Here is a 19,110-nt window from a genome sequence, read left to right as displayed (position 1 = left end):
TTTCCCCATTTAAGTGCTTAAACAGTTTCTGGATCCCGGTGAGGTGTCTGTGAGGGTTTGCTTTTTGATTTCTCTCTTTCAGTTTTTTGCCAGTGTTTCTGGCTTCTTATTACAGAAAGAATGAGGGTAGAAATGAAAGCACTGTGGTAAATAATACAAAAGTAGCGGACGGATGGCCAGAGGCATAGGGAGTAGTTCTTGACTCTGTTGTCATCCCTCCCAGGAAGAACGGGGAGTTCAGTGGTGCGCTGCTGAGACGCCCATCCCCACCTCCAGGGGCCAGCGGTGCAGGCTCAGAACTCAGCAAGCTTCTCTTTGAGGGAAGGGAGGGGCTGCCCCGCCCCAGGGGCCAGAGCGGGTGGCTCCAGTTCAGCCCATGGGCTCGAGGGCAGGCTACCGACAAAGACTTGGACAAAGATTCTGTCATTATACATTCGGTATATATTCAGAGATAACGTATTTTTTTCTGATAAATTTATTTATTTATGTATGTAATTTGGCTGCGTCGGGTCTTGGTCGCTGCGTGCGGGCTTTCTCTAGTTGCGGCGACTCGTTGCAGTGCGTGGGCTTCTCATGGCACGGGCTCTAGGCGCGTGGGCTTCAGTATTTGTGGCTCGCAGGCTACGTAGTTGTGACGCACGGGCTTAGCTGCTCCATGGCATGTGGGATCTTCCCGGACCGGGGCTCGAACCTGTGTCCCCTGCTTTGGCAGGTGGACTCTTAACCTCTATGCCACCAGGGAAGTCCCTATTCAGCGATAATTTGAATCTGACATAATTTTGAAAAGGATAGGCTATTTATTGAGGACATTTGCCACTGAATTGCTAGAAATAATCCTACTGTGACTAAAATGAGACGGTCTTGAGATATTTGGCAAAAACAATTTCAGGGCAAGTCAAGAGTGAAATATTTCCATCACTAAAATTATAACTAATTTTCTTTATGCTTTGACACGGAAAGAAAGCAAGACTGATAAATTACCCTAAATATTGTATATTCTAAATAAATATTTTATAGTGCTTGGGAATGAGATACAACCAAAGATAAAATTAAGTGTTTTAATACACATGCACATGCTTTTCAGTTTAGAGTGATTCAAATCCAGTGTAATTCATGTGAAAAATTAAAAGACTTATTTCCAGGGATTGATTTCAGAATGATACTGTGCCTTGGCCAAGATGACTAAGTTCTTAGAAAATAAACTTTGTAGTCGGGAAATTATAAAGAATAAAATGGAAGAAAAGACTGTACCTTGGGAAAATATCTAGATTTTGTGTTAGTTAAATTTTGGCTCTCTGAATAATCTCTCCAAAGAGCAGTGCCCCTCAAAAGGTGTAATTGCGGAACAAAGAGGGTGCAAAATAACACACGTTTCCTTTAAAGTGTGTTCCACCCCTTTTCTGCTTTATTTTCCCCACACTTTGAATTTCAAGATCTCTGTGTAATTTGATGATGACCGTAACAACTGGTCTAATTGTCGGCAGCAATCCATTTGCTAACGTCACCCATACGCTGCTTGTGCCGAAGCATATTTCATGAGGGCTGTTTTAGGTCACTCAAGCCCTTTCCAGAATTGTTCATGAGTGAGTGAACCATTTAGTTGCAATGTTCTCAGTTAGGGTCATGTCCGGAAGCTTTCTGTGTAGAATAATTCCATTCCCTTTTGATTAAAGAGTTCCAGCCAGCTAGATCAAGAAGTATCCCGTGGAGATTTTGGAAATCCTTCTCATGAACTATTCATACTAAGAAACACCACGAAAGAAGTCTGGGCCTGGGTTTCTTACTTTCTTCCAAGCAGAATGTTCACAACTTTCCTTGACTCTCCCTGTGCCTCCAAGACACGTCATGCTGACACCTTGCTCCTGCATCCTCGGCACAGTGTCACTGAGGTTGCTGTAGCAACAGCACACACGGGGTAACATTCCCCCGTAACTACGGCGGCTGGGACGTGAGTCAGTTGAGAAGTTGCACTGGTTTTTATTAGAGTATGACGCAGTCTTACGTCATCCACAGTTCCGAGCCCATCCAAGGCTCACACATGGTGATGCAGAGCACCTGATGGTCATCACCTTCCAACGTTAGATGGTCCAGGGACCTCTCACCAGAGCCATTGCCGTCGCTGGCTCCTTCCACAGCGCCCCTCAGTAATACTTACCATAAGCAGCAAAGAGTAAAACTCAGGCCCCGCTGCTGGAACTCCGTTTCTACTGTTACATATCCTGTGCGCTTAATAAGTGCCAGTGACCTTGGTTGATGATCAAGAAGCCCCTCTTTTCACCCAGGGAACTGGACAATGGTTAACATCCCAGAAGACACATCTTCACGCCCGTGACTGAGAAGAACATGTGTTGAAGAATAAGGATGGAATTACTGTAATTCTCTGTGGGGATTTATGAATGAGAAACTTACTATTTAATATTGCTCGAAAGTGGTCCTAGAGTGATCAGTGCCATCTAACGTGGGCTTTGGTTTGTTTTTCAGACATGGAGATGACCTGATTGTGACTCCCTTTGCACAGGTAAGCCCAGCTTGCTGAATGGACAGGTTTCTCACTCATCTGAAATTTTAATTGCGGGGGTTAGTTCGGGTTCTTAATTTCATTCTAAATCAAACACAAGTACAAATACAAATTCTGTGGTTCATTCCAGTAATTTAAAAGCCATGCTAGAGAATGTGACCTTGGCCATGTTGGTCTGTTTCCTATAAACCCATAGACCCAATGAGTATCTTTGCTTCAAATTACAAATTACCCAAGTGACATACTTAAATGGGACCACATTTCCTTAACTGACATAAGCACTAAAAGAGGAAAGCTATATCATGGATTAAGTTACATTTAGTATAATTAGGTGCATGATCAGTGCTTGAAATTCCGTATTCCACTTCAACTTGATGCTTTATTTACTCTTTTTTTAAACACGTTATTTGTCCAAAGATTTAACTGAGTGGCATATTTATGTTTATTTGTTCCTTTTAGGTATACAAATCATGAAAATACTTTAACCATATGACAGAAATGCTAGAAGGTGAAAAAACCATCTAAAGAATTTTGGAATATATATAAAGTGGTTGATAACCCGATATTCTTTGTATAGACCAGTGCTTCTCAACTCTAGCTATGCATTAGAATCAGCTAGAAAGATTTTATCACATGCTGCACCTCTGGTCAATTGAATCCAAAGATCTGGGGGTTGGACCCAAACACCTGTAATTTTTAAAGGCCCCGGTATTTTCTCAGGAAAAGTTGAGAGCCACTGGTATGGACAGACTATGGATAGAATGGGATAAAACTGATTCAACCTGGGACACGAAGCATGTTTAAAGCCAACACTGACTGTTAATAGGAAATGTTAAATATTGGAATACAAGTGATCTAGAGGGTTATAAAAATCATAATCAAGGCTACATCAAAACTAGCTCTACTGCCTTGGGCAACTCACTTAACTTGCCTAAGACTTCTTTTTTCCAGTTGGTAAAACTGGGGACTCAGCTGGATTAAGATAGTCAGGGCCCAGTCAAAGCCCATCATCTACTCTTGCTAAATGAATGAACTTGGGCAACTGACTGAACTTGGGCAAGCCTGGTGTCCTCCTCTGTGAAATGACACTTACAAGACTACTCACCTCATAACGTTGTCAAGAGATTGAAATAGTACCAAGCTTGTAAGACGCTCAGCACAATTTCTAGAAAATAAAATACTTAATGAATTTTGTGTTGTTATCAGTAAGGGTTCTTTCATCTCCAAAACGTCATAATACGCATTGTTTTTAAAAAATGCATAATGACAGTGTTTGGATAGCAGTATTATGTATGATTCGTCCACTTTTTCAAATTTCCTGAAATTTTTTAATTGCTATAATTTAGACCAAAAATTTAATGAGTCAGTAAATAGCAAAGTATATAGTGATCTTTTTCATTGATGCAGACAATTAAAGATAGAATGCAACCACCATCCGTTTAGAAGGTTAATGTCTCACTTGCTTCAAGTTTTGCTGGATATCATTAGTTCTTTCTAATATCTATATTTCTATGTTCAAAACATTTACAATCATGTTTTCATAATATTTTGTGATAGCAAATCTTACAAAGCTAAGGACTTTTAATTGGTTGCTATTGAGAACCCATAACTTTATATCTAAGAGCTCAGAGCTCTTAGATACAGAGCTCTCAGTAGACAGAATAAATCAGGCAAAATAATATATAAATAACCATCACCAAATGTAGAAACAATCATTCCAACTTGAGTTTATTTAGGTTATTATTCTTGCTTCTAACTAAAATCTCTAGGTATTGTAAGAAAAATATACATGAATATATGGTAAAATATGGAAAAAAATAATCTGTATATGATACCTTATCATCTTACTTCAGGTAGTATGTATGAATCTCCAGCTAACTGGTCAATAAATTTGACTTGAACCTTGCTATTAGCACTCTTAAATTCTAAGGAAACCTAGTCTTTTACATAATTAGACATTTTTTTTAGTGTACTTACAATCTCCAAAAAACTAATAGAATTTCAGTATACTGAGAAATATATATATGTAAAATATCATTTAGTCTGTGTTAGTGAACTGTTTAAATAAATAAGATATATACTTAATGCCCTTGAAATTGGAACTTTGAATAAAACACGCTCTGTGTAATTTTTAAGCATATATGATGCCTGAAAATAATCCTGGAATCTATTTAGGAAAGTTTGCTTATGATTAGCTTAATGACTCATGACACCTTATAGAAGGTGGTTATTGCCCCAGAGGCTGCAGATTCATTTTCAGTGACTTCATCACAGTTTTCACAAATGGCCTTTTACTAGGGTGTATGATCTGGAAAGCTCTACTAGAATTTTTTTCAAAAGCCTGTTTAACCCTGTTCAATTTTGATAGAGCATCTTTGGGGAAGCAGGTAAGAAAGAAGGCCCAGTTAGTGGCAGTTGTCTATGGCCTTCTCCTCAGCCCGATTGGGCACCACTAACTTATTTCGTTGACCTAACCAATAAATAACTCCTCAAATTTTTAATACAGGCTGGAGTATTCACCATTTAATGCTAAATATTATAATGCTTAAGCTGTAAGACGTTTATGTCACTTGAATTGATACCAACATTATTTGGTCAAATATACCAATGGACAGAAGACAGTGGACATTAGACAGGTCACTCAGGGAAGTGTTCAAATAGGCCATAGAATCCCCCCCTTTCCCCAGCATGCTTTGGGGTTTGGAACTTCACACTACATTATTCTGGTGAAAAAAGCCATACTGCTTTCAAAATAAAATCTTTTACATAGAAAAGAAATATAAGCAAAAGGAAGAAAAAGAAAATTTCCTATAATTCCAAACCCCAAAATAACTACTATTGACATTTTACTTTCTACCGCTTTCGGTTTATTTTTCTGTGGCGACTTTCCTTCCCATAATTCTTGAAAATGGGCCTCCCACTCTAAACTGGTCAAAGTCTGTTCCCAAGCCTATCTTATCTTCTGCCTCCTCTTGACAACTCATTTCTTTATGCTTGCCTTCATCTCCAAAACACGAAAAGATCCCTCCCTGTTGTTTCCCAGTCACAGTTTACTGTGAAGCTAAGAGAATAAAATCTTAAGTTACGAGAGAATTTAGGAAGACGTGTAAGGTCATATTCCACTTTGATGGATAGGGCTGAAGCATCGTGCACAGACGTAATCTTCAGCAAAGATCCTACAATACCCCTCCATATTCTATTCCCAAGTCTAAAACACTGTCAGGGTTAGAAATTCTTGCTGGTGTTCAACCTAAACACTTTTCCACTTCCAATTTCTTATGTTTTCCCCTCTAAGCTCAGAATCCTTTTGATCCCCAGGAAAATAAATATTTTATTGGTTTCCATTTTGAAATATTCTCCTGTGTTTGGGTCAAAATCTTTTGGTTTGGGTATTCCCTTAGGGTAAGTGTTGACAGGAATGATGCCGTGTCACCTGATGCCAGTCGGCAGGTGGCCTTTTCCTCCCAAGGGTGTAGTCACAATTTGGCCAGAGTTCTTGAGGGGACCAAGGAACACCAAGGAGGCACAACACTGATGAAATGTAGGGAACTCTGCTTTGTAGTCAGTTGCCTCCAGCCCCACCTCCCATTATTTGTGTTGCATCGTTTGTGACTACCTTGTAAAACTCTAAGTCAACTAGAATCCTCCTCTGGAGGTGTGCAATATTAAAAGAAGTGGAATCTTTGGTTAAGGAAAAGATAGGAAATGTCCAAGTATTATCCTGGATCCTTGGAGAGACCCTCATGTCATTCAGACTGAGCAGATATGCCTGATTTAAAAACACAGGGTAGGAACAAGCAAGTCATTTCACCTTTACTCTTACCAAAATACAGCACGTGGGATAATTTTAGGAAAAATGCAGTGGTTATTAACCCTGTAGAACATTACTGTTCCTTGGTAATTGGACATTGTCAATTTTATAAAAATGCCCTTGCGTGTCTCTTCCCCATTTCACTCAGAAACAGTAATCTGGTGATCTCATCATTGAATCCAACAGGCTCTCCCTGCCTGGCTAAGAAAGAAGAAAATCATCACATTTCAGTTGCTTATACCTGTTAGGTTTTTTTATCCTTCATTAAAATAAATTTCAGTAGCATGTTCTAGGAATCTAAGTACTTTTGGGGTTGAACTATATAAAACTATCAATATTCAACCTTTGCTGACATACAAAAACAGCAAGTTCATATGGTTTAACCAAAACGTAACTTGGAAAGAGGTTTTCTATCAAAATGACCTCTTTGTCTTGTAAATAATCATAATTTGGCTCCAGGTTTTTCTGGAGCTAAAACCCAGGCAAGGAGTTCTTTCTCCCTCCTCGGCCCCTCCCACCCCACCCAACCCAAGTTCTGTGGCAACTCATGGTCTTTGTTTTAGTGCCATCTAGTGGCATAAAGTATATTTGGAATCAAAAACAATCCTCAAAACAATTTTTTGTTTGTTTGTTTTTGGTTTTTTTGGTTATTTTTTAAGCAGGAGTTTTTTTAAACACGGATGTTATTGCCACATCTTTTTTTTTTTTTAAAGCAATCTCCTCTTCAAACCTTTATAAGAAATTATTATTATATAAGTACACATTTCTTTTAGGCTAGTGTGTTCAGATGTTTAACTTTTTAATGAAGTCCACATTTTCCTGCCATTTTCAGTGAATCTTATTGGTTAATAGATGTTTAGAAATACCTAAGAAAGTCTGAGATTAGTGTGTGCAAATAGCATTTAATCCCTCTCACAGACCAGTACAACTCTGTGCAAAAGTTTTCCATAACACTCATCATTTCTTTCTTAAAGTGTATTATTTCTCCTCATTCCCAATGTATTTTGACCTTGACTGATTATACTTTTGCTTGGAGGGGCAGAAGAGAAAGAAATGACCTTAATTTTCTAACCGTTGAGCTGTGTGGGAGAAAACCTCAGGGACCGTTTTGGGTAGCAAGCATTAAAGAGTGAAGAAAATTATAGAAGCATCAGAGCCCTGACTATAGCTCTTAGAGGGTTGAATTCAAGAAGGGTGAGAGCTGCCCTGTAACAAAAGCGAAGAAAGATTGAACCCTAACTAAGGGGCTTGTGTAAAACTGTTTCTAGTTCTTCCCCACAGCCTGTAGTAGCAGATGTCTCACTCTTTGTGTCCTGCAATGCAGGCGAGAACAGAAAAGACTAACCCAGTGCCTTTGGGATGTGGTCACCCAGGATCACTCGACTCGGCCTAGGGCAACACCCCCTTATAACATTTGGTTGAGACTTTTATTTACACTTTTTGCCAGTATCGTGTCATAATGCAGGCGAGAATAGTTAATACTTAACATAACATGTATAAAATATTATTTGTCCTACCACAAAAACAATAATGTAATACTTGCACACATAGGGAATGACGTAGCTACAAGGTTATTTACTGCAGCCGTGTTTGTAAAAGTGAAATTTAGGAGACAATCTAAAAGTCAATGAGGAGAGGGCACAGGCAGCTGAATGGAGAAGGGGCTGAAAGGGAAATTTCTTTCTTCACTTTCTATTTTGAAATATTTCATCCATATAAGAGAAGCTATCTAGGGACTTTCTAAAATATAAAGAATAGCACTAAAATCAACAGTTTAAGAAACAGAACAGTGCCAAGATTTTAATGCCCTGAGTGTCCTTCCCGGATTTCATCTATCTGCCTCCTATCAGAAATAACAATAATTTTGCTTTCTGTCTTTGTTATTGAGAAAGAGACAATCTACTTTTGCTTAAATTCTGTACCATGTGGGGATAGAGATTATGCAAAAATAAATATAAAATTTAAAAATTTAATTTAAATTAAAAACCAAAATAAAATCATCTAATTTAATATCTTTATTATAACAGAGGCAAAAACCTGTATACAGAAAAACAAGTGGAGTAGATCTTTCATGAAGTAATGCTTCCTTTCAAATGAGCATAAAACATGAATTACCTTACCTGCGCTACTATTTCTATTTGCCCAGCTGTCAGATGCAGTGCACTTACTATAATTTATTAAAATAAAGTTCTCCGAATTCTGAGGTTAAATTTTTGCCTAGAATAAGGATCGATCAGGGGGTACAATAATCTTATTTAAAATGCTTTATTAGTGTATTTGATATTCAATTCTTAAAGCATAAATTCAGCCTGCATGATTTTTCAGATTTCTTTCTGCATCACTCAAGATTTCATGCCTAATAAAAGACATCATGGTTTGATGTCAGCAGTTGGCTATTTGAATACTCCGTCATAGGCAGCGTGACCTTTCGGCAATGTGAGTTGTTTATCTGTGATAATGAGCCAGATTTTTCCAGTGACTGAGTTAATCATGGTTGGCACCTTAGGAATCACCATTAACTCCTTCAGGGGATAATGCTGTAGGCCACTGTCCCAGGACATAAACAGTATCCCAGTGACTTAGAAGAATTAATGCCAGTTTCAAAAATGTCTGAGACATTTTGTCTTAAAACAAAATTTAGACTGACTTTAGTCTAGGTCAGCGCCAAATGACAAAATTCTGGAAGCAGCTCTGGAACCCTTGGAGCAATTATAAAAAATGTGCCCTGCTCCCACTGCCCCCGGCATATGGTCAGTTACAGGCATTAAGTAAATTCCCTGTGCACACGCCAAATCATTAAATGGAATGTTGCTATAATGGGCTAATATTCACTGAGTGCCTTGTGTTTGCCAGGCACTGTTCTTGGCACCTAAACTGTCATTTCATCTCATTTTCACAGCAACCCTGTGAGGTAGATGTCACTATCCTGGTGTACAGATGAGAAAGTAAGGGTCAGAGAGATGATGCAACTTGTCTAAGTTCACACGATGACTATATAACAGAAGTAGGCAGTCTGGGGTGTTATTGGTACCTAATAAGACATCTGAAATCTATGTTTTAGGTCAACTTAACATTGTGATTGTCACCCGGATGACCCATAACCTCACCTAATATAGGCTCCGCCCTGGGGGAGACTTGTGCATTCTAGGAGGAAGTGAGGGGGGTAGAAGGAGACAGTGCTCTTGTCACTTTTCTCTCCTAGTCTTTCGATTCTTTTGCCACTTCATAGTTTCACTAGAATTAGAAAAAAGGAGGGGCTATCAGAGATAGTGGGACCTATTGGTCCAGCCTTGTGTATGTGGATATGTTGTGTCTATGTATTCATTTATACAACAGATTTTTCTTGAGTGTCCTCTGTGGGCCAGGCACTGTGCACATGGACAGTCTCATTTTACTTGAGACCATGTAATTCATGATTCACAGATAACCTTAACGAAGCAAAGAAGCTCTGTTTACCAGCTAGAATAACCATGTGGCAAAGGTGAAAAAACAATTTAAAATTTACTTTGTTTGCCAATTTCAAGATTACGGCATTCTTGGTGAACGTTTGAAGAGAACTTGGGGGTAATTTTGTTTGACATTTTGCCCCTAAAGTGAGACTTTATTAATATTTTATATTATGCTATTTCAAATATGCATAAAATGCAACAACATGCTATCCATATTGCCTGGGATACTGTTTTAGTGGCTGGGGAATCCAGGAATACTGTGGAAACTGCTGCTATTGTCACCATATTCAGAGACGATAAGGAGAAATATCTGGAAAATCCTTAAGTCTGGCCTCTCTGGCTTTCAAATGGATCCATGTAAACTTTACCAGGTGCTGGGAGATTCTTCAGTACTATATGAAACTAAGTTGCAAGCAATATCAAATTTTCACTTAACAAACCATTTTTAAAAATCACCAGACCACTTCATATTGCACTAAAGAGGGCCTTATTTCAAGAAGTTTAAAGAATCATTTTTGTTGTAGGTCTTGGCCAGCCTGCGAACTGTACGGAACAACTTTGCTGCATTGACTAATTTGCAAGACCGAGCACCTAGCAAGTAAGTTATTCATTTTTTCCCCCCTCCTTCTGGCTGAACTTTTATACAGTGTTTTTTCCATTTGACTGAACTCAAGGCAGTATATTAGATTTCTCTGAATCATTGCCATGCTGTCTAACCATTTACACTAAGTCATATGAAGTCCTGTTAATTTTCTGTAAATACTTTGTAGTGATGGTTCTCCTATCAGAAATGAATCAGGATGGCAAATAAATATGGTGATTCCATCTGTCAGAAATCACCTGGCAGGATCAGTCCTCTGCCCAGTTATTTACACTCAGGGTAACTTTATAGGTTTGGCTTAATTCATAAATTTACCATGGGCAAATAACGTCATCAAGCTTTGAAGTCAACCCAAAGTTATCCTCTTACTTCTAAGACAACCATTACTTGGAGGAGTGTCATATCATAGGGAAGATCTCTAATTCTCTTGCCGTTACTGACTCAGATCAGCAACAGCATGGAAGTGTTAACAAAATGGGGATTTATGGGATAACAGGGGAAGCATTTGAGAGAGAAAGCTAAGATGGAAAATAACTATAATTTGGGGGTCCTAATAAAGATGGAAAATGAAAAAAAGAAAATTAATTTTCTAAGATTAAATGGAAAACTGATTATTCAAATGCCATAATTTTGACAATCTATTATGAATAATACAATATTATCATTAAAATATCAACTCTGACGAATTTTCCAGAAAAAAATAACATTTCTTTAAATCAATATTAAGAGGACAGTGAATAGAAATTTATTTGAACTTATCTAAGCATATAAAATTTTGTTGTAATTACTACTTCTTAAAGAACACATGAAAAAAATCTAAACTTTCCATCCCATAATAATAGAATCTACCTCCCAAATTCACATTTTCCATGATTAAGAAAAGCTCTGGCCATTATGCACATACTTCTTGTGATAGAACAAGGTTTTTTTTTTTTTTAAAAAAATCAATATAAATGCCACAATGCAAATAATTGGAATGGAACCCAGAGGTGTCAGTTGACTGTCGTGTGTTGCAGGTAATGAAATTCTGCAGTCCTGTTCCCTTAGCCTGAGCGTTTCTCACCTTCCTCTTCCCCTCCTCATCCACTGGGCTAATTGTAATTCATTCTTTAGGTTACAGCTTAAATATAATTTCGTTTGGGGCACTGTCTCTGACTAACACCCAACATGCACGCACACCCACAGGCCCCAGCCTGGGTGGTATGCTTTTCCATTGCCATCTGATTGCATCCTGTCCTTAACCCCTGCTTTAGCGTGTTTCTCTCAGTGTCCAGTTGCCTATCCGCTTGTCTTAAGAATGTCAGTTCCCAGAGAGCAGAGGTCGTATCTAGTCCACGTTTGAATTCCCGGTGCCTAGTGTAATACCCAGCACAGTGTCATCACTCTGCACGTGCAGCAAACTGGCTGGAAGGGTGACGCCAGGATGCAGAATGGGAAACCTGAGGGTGGGCTTCAAGCTGTTTGTTCATTACCAAACACATCTTCCACGTTCAATCGCCCCTTTGGGGCTTTTGGCATTTGGTAGCTCCTAGGTATAGTCACCTCCTCTTTGGAAAGTCTCCACCCTGCAAGAGAAATGAAATGACTGGTGTCCCTTACAAACCTTTTTAGCCTCAACTTTTGTCCAGGAAATTGAGATTTTTGTCTTTGAAAGGTGAACAAAACTTTATAACGAATTCCTTTTATGCTTCCTTCAGACTTGGTCACTTGTGTAGCAGCATCTCTACCTGTGGCGGACACATAGTTGTTCAACAAGTGTGAAGGCATCAGGCTGGCCTTTCTGTCCCCGAAGAGATGATCTGAGGCCCATTCTATATGAGACAGAGGTTTTCAGCTGACTTACAGGGACAAAACAGATTAAAATGGAAAAGAGCATCTAGAGGAGGGCAGAAAATCATACTTTATGCCTGAACTTGACCTGCTTTATAATGCCCTGGGTGAAACCTAACCAAACAGTGTTATCTGGCAGACCCTAAGTAAAGGTGTTTGTGGTCTCTCTTTTGGTCGGTACAGATTTGTACCTCCTTTACTGATTCAAACCCAATCAGCCTTTTCAGGTATCAGAATAGTAGGACTCAATCTACACACAGATAAACTCTGTTCTGTTCAGTGATAGCAAAATGGATATGGATAGCAAAATAGTGCATCATCACGTGATGAGTCGAGGGAGCCAGAATTCCCCCGCAGGGTACTCACAGTGCCACTAGAACACTCCCAAGCTCACCGCTGGATTTAGTGGAAGGCATATGCTAGCTTGCATGATCCACTTTTACTATTTACTACAAGAAAGGAGCCTAGAAGCATGCCTCTGAAGCCCTGACCCCTGAAGGTCCTCACTTGCACGTGGCTGACTTTTGCTAACTCGCTGCTGGTTCCTGTGCCCTTGCTCTTCCTTGTCCTTGAGATTTTCCATTCCAGAAGTGAGTTCTGGCTCATTCTTCATTAAATGATTTATCACTGTAGCCATGGATCAAATGATTGATATTTTCTGCTTGTCGTTACTTGTTGAAATATCAAGTTCCCAAGTGCCAGTTGTAGGATTGAAATCAAAAGAAGATAATAAGAAACAAGTCCATGATGTGGTTTCCAAAACTATAGAAAAGTTTAAAAATATTTCTTTGATGCCTTTCCTAGACAAAATGAATGCTTTCTAAATTTTCACAGAGCAAGGGCTAAAAAGGAGTAATCATTATATAAATGATTTGAATAATAAGCTCTCAGCAAGTAGATATCTGTTAGTATATAGACCAAAACTATTTCAGAGTAGCAGTTTTAAACATTAACCTTTCTTTTTTATAAAGCATTAGTTAAGTTTCAAATTCCCCCATTTTATTTCATAATAAAGACTAAAATAACTCAGAAGTAAATGTTGGTGCATTTTCAATCAAATGCAAATTTTCAATCCCAAACTGATATCAGTAAATTTAAGAGCAATAAGACAGAGCCAGATGCTGACTGGAACCAAGGCAGTGGGAATTTAAAAAGTACCGGACTGCTTTCCCCATGTATCTTCCAGCCCTGCTAAGAGATTCATCATCTCAGGAAGGCAGATTGGACCAGGGCTCTGCAGGAACCTTCCATCTGCACAGGTTCCACGAAAGCAGCCTAAAAATAAGGCAACATAGCAGAGTGCAGGCCCTAGAATCACATTGCTTTAGTTCAAATCTCAGCTTTCTTACTTTGAAGAAGTTATTTAAATTTCCAAAGCTTGTGTTTTCCTCATTGGTAAAATGGGAACCATGAGTCTGCCTGCCTTAAGGTTTCTTATGAGGGATTAAATGAGATAATTCATCTAAAGTGCTCCTTTAGTGCAGCGTCCGACACGCAATAAGTCCGTATTAAGCGTTAGCCACTACTAGAAGTACCAAAACAAACAACCCCCAGAAATGAAAACAAACAGTTTTCAGACACCCTTGAATGTATCTATTTTCTAAAATTTTCTTAAAGATCACTAATTTTAAGAGCTTTCAATTGTAAGTAACAACTTTATAAGGTTACATCTCAAAAAAATTAATGGAGATTCCATAAATGATATTTTCTTCAACATAATCGATTAAGCAGTGGATACATTGTGCTGGGCTCTGCAGGGAATACAAGTTAATCAAATAGCATGGGGTTTTGTTTTTGTTTTTGTTTTTTACCCCAAGGGGTTTATAATCATCCTGTGAAACTTCGCCAACATCTGAAAAATTAGAGAATGCAAAATAGAATTGATTTAAGTACCTTTAGTTTATAGTGTTTCTAAAGTCTCTGTAGCATCTCTTTGGACCCATCGTTAATATACCTCTCTAACAAATGGATCAGAGGCGTTTCTTAATATAAGGAAATAGAAAGGAAAAAGTTGAAGTATAATAGCTTCTCAAAGTGCAATATAGTTTACAAGGGGTCATTCACTTCTGATAATGTATAGGCAATCATGAGAATTTATGCCAAAAATAAAAGTTTCTTAACACTGTATTAGAGAAACCAATTGTAGACTGACTGCTTTTTCAAGTTCAGAAAGTCTGTGTTTGCTCTGTAAGCCCTGGCTTAATTGAATACGGTCAATCAATAAGGACTTCCTCTTCTCTCTTGTCTCTGTGACATTTACATCAGCTTTATTTACCCCAAAGTCTATCACCATGTGATTTAGCTTTTTTTTTTGACACGTGATCTGAACTATAGTACAAAGGGTACCTAGGAACTTGACTGGCTAGTCTGAAAGAAATCTTCATTTGCATGTCCTAACTTAAAAATAATCCTTAAATTTAAATGGCATATCTGAAATGACTCAGAGAGTCCTCAGACCAACAAAGTATCATATATTTACAGCTCTGTATTTTTCTCTCTTTGTCAGAAGATCACCCATGTGCAACCAACCGTCCATCAACAAAGCCACCCTAACAGGTAAGAAGGACCTGGGAGATTATTCTTCTCACATCTAGGAAAAAAGCATATTTTCCAAGATTCAACCTTATTAGCACCAATTGTTTCTGCAATTCTAAAATCTTTAAGAAATTAATCCTTTCTTCTCTATGTTATCATTTCTCTCACTGATCTCACAAGCTGTCCATTTAACCTATTGGAAAAACTTAACTGATGTGCCATTTTTTTTAAACAAGTTAAATTTTTGCTCTTACTCGGTTGAGTGTTGCTCTGGGCATTTCTATTTTGAGAGATAGCATTACCTTCGAAATGCTGACCATGTTTCCGAGCTTGTGTTATCAGCATGATGTTAATATACGGTAGCTTGGTTTAATGAAAGTCAAAGCATAAATAAAAGGTACCTTCTTGGTTAATGAATTTCCCAGTTGTGTGTAGGAAGGAACACCATTCCAGTACTCCTGATTTGGACCCAGAGAGTTGAGATTAAATTCAGTCCGGAAGAGGGGAGAAGAAGTAATTTTACAATACAGAAAAGTTCAATGAGATCAAAAGAACAGATGTTTGGGGAAGAGAAGTGGATGGAAGGATGAGGGGCGTAGAGGTCAGAAGAATAAAATTACTCCGATTCCTATTAGTCTATTTTAGACATGGGGCTTGACCTCAGCCGAGCCAAAAACAGAACAGATGATCTCATTTTGCTAAACCTGAAACCGAATTGAACTCATTTGATCATTTCTTGAAACCCCAATTGATTCATTAAAATAATTGCCTGGAGAAGAAAACCCATGTTTTCTAAAATTATTACCAGAAGACAATTAACATATTCTCCAAACTAGACCAATAGTTCACTTGATTCAAGTGTCTTCTTTGGACTCCAGCTCATGATATGCAGAGGAGCTCATTATTACATTATTAGTGACTCTACTTTGCTTGAAAGTTAACTTCATCATGTCCAACTGGGCTCCTTTGTGGTCACCACATCAAAGTGATTCTGGGACAGTCGTTAATGTTGGTCTTTCCTGAATGCCTTTCAAATGGGACTTGTGTTCCACTGACTATTACATTATTGGTTCTCTTTTCCACGTGTATCTTTCAAGATCTTATTGGTGATGATTTTCAACTGGCATTTCATAGTCTTATGCCTGGTTTACCCATTTTCTTCTTGGCATTGGTCAAGAGATGAACAATAATTGAAATTCCTACAGATTAAAGTAAGTTCTTTGAGTAACAGATTTCTTCTTCAGAAACCCCAATTTAATATGAAAGAGCCCAAATCTACCTGGGGCCTCTAATGAGAGAGACCACATGGAACCTTGTCCCCAGCCCTGCTCCCAGCACTAGACCTGACCCATATAAAGAGGGAGACCGTCACCGCCTTTATCTTTGCAATAAGTAAGACTCCTCTGACCTCACTGTGCAGAACTCAGTGCTATTTTGGTCCCTGAAAGCTTGTAGCCTGAGGTCACATATGAGCCAGCCCCACAGAGCATCCTACCGGAAGAGCAGCTGCAGGTACCAGTGGAGGCTGCTGTGTCCACCAAGAGGTTGTGTGTGCTCCGTGGTCAGGGCAGCTGTCTGGCCACCCTGGCCAACATCTGGCACTGATTAAAGAAGGAGTAGCTGCACTCAGAGGGCACAGACTTGGTCTTGAACACATATGAGAGGCCCCGTCGAAGCTCCCAGAAATTTCACGTAGTGCTGAGGCCCGGAAGCAATACCAGAGGGGACTGTGGGCCACGGAAATCTGGGCTAATATGGCCTCATTTGTACCCACATGATCTTGACCTGAGGCCTGGGGACGGTGGGGCTCTAGAAGTATCTTATTTAGGAAGGGAAACGAATTAACTGTCATCAAGGGCTTTGTGCGGCTGTGTTCATCCCAAAGCACAACAGGAAATTAAATGACTAGTGAATGGAAGCCTTCTTCCTTGCCCAAGAATAGCAAACCAAGGTGAAAAAGTCAGATGAGGGGGTGAGGAAATGAGGGCAACAGCAAGGGACATTCCTCTCTCTGAGCTCATTCTGAAAAAGTATGCCCTTGAAACCATAAATCATGGGAACAGTAGTGGTTGAGACTTCGATGGAAGACTTCAGACACACAGAAAAGGTGGTGCTTGTGAATTCCTTCCCCTAGCAGCTGACAGCTCAGGATTTAACTCCAAGTTCGCTCCCTAGCAAGTGAGTGAAGTGGAGAAGAGTGTTAAAAAGAGTCAGTGGGGCACGCTGGAAGAGGAACTTGGCCTTCTTAGAAATTTTTCTTAGGTTCTAGAGGAACAGTGTAGTATACAGGTAAGTTCATGGTTGGTCCAAAAGGCCGCTGTGGTGGACAGGCGCCTCTGGAGGGTAGCTCCATAGAACATCACTGACAGGGCGCTCCTGGAATTGGGGGGCAGGGGGGCGGGAAGCTGCTCTGCATGTCCAGAATCCAAGCCATGTTCTATCATGGTAGCTGTGTGGCTCTGGGCAGGTTACATAGCCTATCCCTGCCTGTTTTCCCATTTACAAAACAGCGATCATACGTCATGCAGTTATTGCTAAATAAATGAGTTCATCTGTACAATGCTCTTAGCATAGAGTAAGCACTCAGTGCATCATTTTATTTTGCTTTGTTGTTGTTTTTATTGGTTTTTGTTTTTAGGATTCATGCCGTATGTAACTAGGGTTGATGGAAAGAACAGGCCAGAGAGATGAGAAAAGGAAAGGGAAGAGTGAAAGACAAACTGGCAAGGTCATAGGAGTAAAAGTTATGGATCCCCCCCAAAATGGTCAAAATGCACACACTTCCTTTGTGCCTGTTGTAAGTGGGGCCTCTAATTGCTCCCAGCGCTATATCCCGACCTCTCATCACAGCCACAGGCATTGGTGCCTTTGTGGTGTGGATGATAAACTATTGTTCAGGATTATTTTCAAAGTTGAAGAACTTATTTTTGAGTCACAGAACTTTGAAGACAGAAAATTAACTCTCCATAAGTCAACTTCTTGAGTTTTACAAAGGAGAGTTGAGAACTTTAACTCTCTCTCTCTGTCACACTACGCCTTCTAAACTTGCTCCCGTAGAACTTAGACTACTCTTTTCCCCCTTGGAGGTTATTCCATTTGACATGTGTTAAAGCCAGGAAAGTTTGATTTTATCTCATTAGGGCTAAAGCATGTTAGTTGGTTGCCAGATTTTATTTCTATACATAATAGGTAAATACATAGCTCTACAATGATTTAACAATTTTTTTAAAAATAAAGCTTCCAAATGTACATTTAGAAAACAGCCTTCCTGCTAAATGGCTCTTTGTTCTTTAGTGTGATATAACAAAAAGACCGGTGTGTGGCATTTGGGGGCCTGAGTGCAAACCCTGTCTCTCTCATTCGCTTTATTCCCTCGTTTGAAGAATGGAGATAGGAGTTCCTCTCAGTGCTGTTGCAGGAATTCAAGGAGGTAAGTTAGACGAGGAACAGAAACCTGTCATGAGTAACTCACCAAGTGTTTTCTTCCTACAACCCTCCTCCATGCCTGACATTTTGTTGTTGTTCCTAAAGCTTTTTTAAAAACGGGTAGCGTAGAGGAGGAGGACCTTGGTGATGTGTCAGCTTTACTCGTGCACTTCATTTATGATTTGGTTTGCAGACAGTAACGATGGGACATTTTTAGGAATCCCTATACTTAGTGCAAGGCTCACGTGCATAGGTCCTTAGCGGATGGTGAGTAGTAGAACTAAAGAGTGTGTAGAAACATGAGAGGGCAGCAAAGAGTCAGAGCTGCCCAAGCCATACCTGCGTTGTGACATTGAGCCCGGGTTTTGGTGTAGAGCCATGTCTTTGGGGGCACAATTGGTTCTCTTGAGCATTTCATTTTCAAATGATGTTCACTCAAGAAAAGAGTTCTGTGGCCATCTCATGAGACCTTGTCACGTCTCCACGATATCACTTTACAATGTTTGTTATTTCCATATTTTCTGTCCCTTTATTTAATCATATTTAAACTGAGGATTTTCATGTGAGAATGTAACTGAGAGAAAATTTATTTAAACTTCTCTGTTTTAAAGATGAGAAAACTGAGACCTAGTGAGAGAAAATGCTACTTAGAGGCAGAGCCAGGAATAAATGCAGGACTCCTTTTTGCCAAGTCTAGGATCCTTCTTACACATAACCCTATAAAATTATCCATCAAATGAGGGTAGCCTTCAGACCCACCATTGAAGTATATGTTTTGGAGAAAGTAAAAGAAATCTTACAGGATATTGATTTCTGGGTAATAGATATAATATTGGATTTTCTTTGTATATGGACCCCCAAATTTGAAAATATCCTGTGCCGATTTCTCACTGGACAGGTCTTTGTATTTACAGCTATTTTTATTATATCCACAGCTTAT

At 39.2% G+C, this 19,110-nt stretch overlaps 1 protein-coding gene across 17 annotated transcripts in view; it reads left to right on the top strand.

Annotated features, from left to right (window-relative positions):
- Nucleotides 1-19,110, top strand: part of PDE4D (phosphodiesterase 4D) — a 1,113,076-nt gene that overhangs the window by 907,848 nt on the left and 186,118 nt on the right. For 15 of the 17 annotated variants that reach the window (XR_009502317.1, XR_009502316.1, XR_009502315.1 and 12 more), the window contains 3 exons: nucleotides 2,482-2,518; nucleotides 10,303-10,376; nucleotides 14,716-14,765. Coding sequence is in view for 14 of the 17 variants with exons in the window: in XM_059916412.1 (XP_059772395.1) it covers nucleotides 2,482-2,518; nucleotides 10,303-10,376; nucleotides 14,716-14,765 (161 nt within the window). In the remaining 3 variants the exon portion in view is untranslated. Of the gene's footprint in view, nucleotides 1-2,346; nucleotides 2,373-2,481; nucleotides 2,519-9,406; nucleotides 9,811-10,302; nucleotides 10,377-14,715; nucleotides 14,766-19,110 lie in introns of those variants that run through there. The other 2 variants (XM_059916420.1, XM_059916421.1) reach the window with 2 other exon arrangements.

Source organism: Balaenoptera ricei, chromosome 3 (genome assembly GCF_028023285.1).
Source record: "Balaenoptera ricei isolate mBalRic1 chromosome 3, mBalRic1.hap2, whole genome shotgun sequence".
NCBI lineage: Eukaryota > Metazoa > Chordata > Mammalia > Artiodactyla > Balaenopteridae > Balaenoptera > Balaenoptera ricei.
The sequence above is the reverse complement of the archived record's forward strand: the minus strand, read 5'-3'. Positions and strand labels throughout refer to the sequence as shown.